At 41.1% G+C, this 1,124-nt stretch overlaps 1 protein-coding gene across 1 annotated transcript in view; it reads left to right on the top strand.

Annotated features, from left to right (window-relative positions):
• The first annotated feature begins 613 nt into the window (after positions 1–613).
• LOC103588258 (ropporin-1) overlaps positions 614–1,124 on the top strand; it is a 32,306-nt gene continuing 31,795 nt past the window's right edge. The window contains exon 1 of the mRNA XM_008569901.1: positions 614–640. Within this exon, the coding sequence (XP_008568123.1) occupies positions 638–640 (3 nt within the window). The 5' untranslated portion in view covers positions 614–637. The remainder of the gene's footprint in view (positions 641–1,124) is intronic.

Here is a 1,124-nt window from a genome sequence, read left to right on the forward strand (position 1 = left end):
TCAGGGGAGGTTCAGCTGAGCTCTGAAGAAGAATTAACCTGTGAAAAGGGGGAGAGTACATTCCAAGTAAGAGAAACCACATGGCCAAAACCTTCTATTTCAACCCAAACAAGGATGTACAGTTGCCTGGTCCTTGATTTCAAAAGCTGATCATCTGGTGCCTGGAGCCTTTCATCATGTAACTGGAGTCTTTTGTTTATATAACTGCAGCCCTGTTTAGCCCACCCCAATAAAACCAAGTGAGAAATCTTAGAGACAAGCTTATAGTCTATATTTGATAAGACCTATATTCTTCAGCAAGTATGTGTTGGCCCGCCAGTCTACATTGGGAGTCATGTAGGTTTCACTTAAGAGGAAATGTATTGAATTGTAAGAGTTGGTGTGGGGTAAGCCCTGGAATACGTAATTGAAGAAGACCTACTGTACCAAGAGCTTTGAGAATAGAAAGAGACTTTACAAAATGTTGGAATCATATGATGTTAAGATAGAATGGACCTTTCCCCTATTTCTTTTATCTGATGTGAACNCCAGTCTATGATTCTGAGTCTGTGACTCAAAAGTGTGTTGATCTCCTGAGTGTAAATGGGAACTTGGGAGGAAAATTCAACCTGACTCTCCTTCGGTGTTCATTTCTACAATGGTACTACCACCATGCACCCACCCAGTCATCCAAACTTGAAAACTGGTAGTCACACCAGGCTCTTCTCTCTTCCTATCCTCCTCCCCCAGTGGTTACCAAGTGCTGTAGATCCTATCTCCTAAATACCTGTCTCCCCTTTCCCTTTTCTATCACAGCTACTTCCCAAGGCAATGAAACTCTCAAGAGTTGTTGCCAAAAGTGCTGCCATATTCTCTTATCCAGGCTCCCTGCCTGAAGCTTCACCCCACTTCCTTCAGCCCATCTACACAGTTGTTAGTCCATGTGTGTTTCAGAGTCCAACAAAGAGAAAGAAATCATATAGTAATTCTTAAAATGGAAAGTTCAATATAAGGAATTTTTAATGATAATAGGATTGGAATAATGGAGGATTGGCTAGTGAGATGTAAGGAGAAACCTAAGATATGCAGGAATCACAGATATAAAGAATAATCACTATCCTTGAGATAGATTGCCCAAGAAAGAG

The sequence above is a fragment of the Galeopterus variegatus genome, unplaced genomic scaffold (genome assembly GCF_000696425.1).
Source record: "Galeopterus variegatus unplaced genomic scaffold, G_variegatus-3.0.2 Scaffold542, whole genome shotgun sequence".
Classification (NCBI taxonomy): Eukaryota; Metazoa; Chordata; class Mammalia; order Dermoptera; family Cynocephalidae; genus Galeopterus; species Galeopterus variegatus.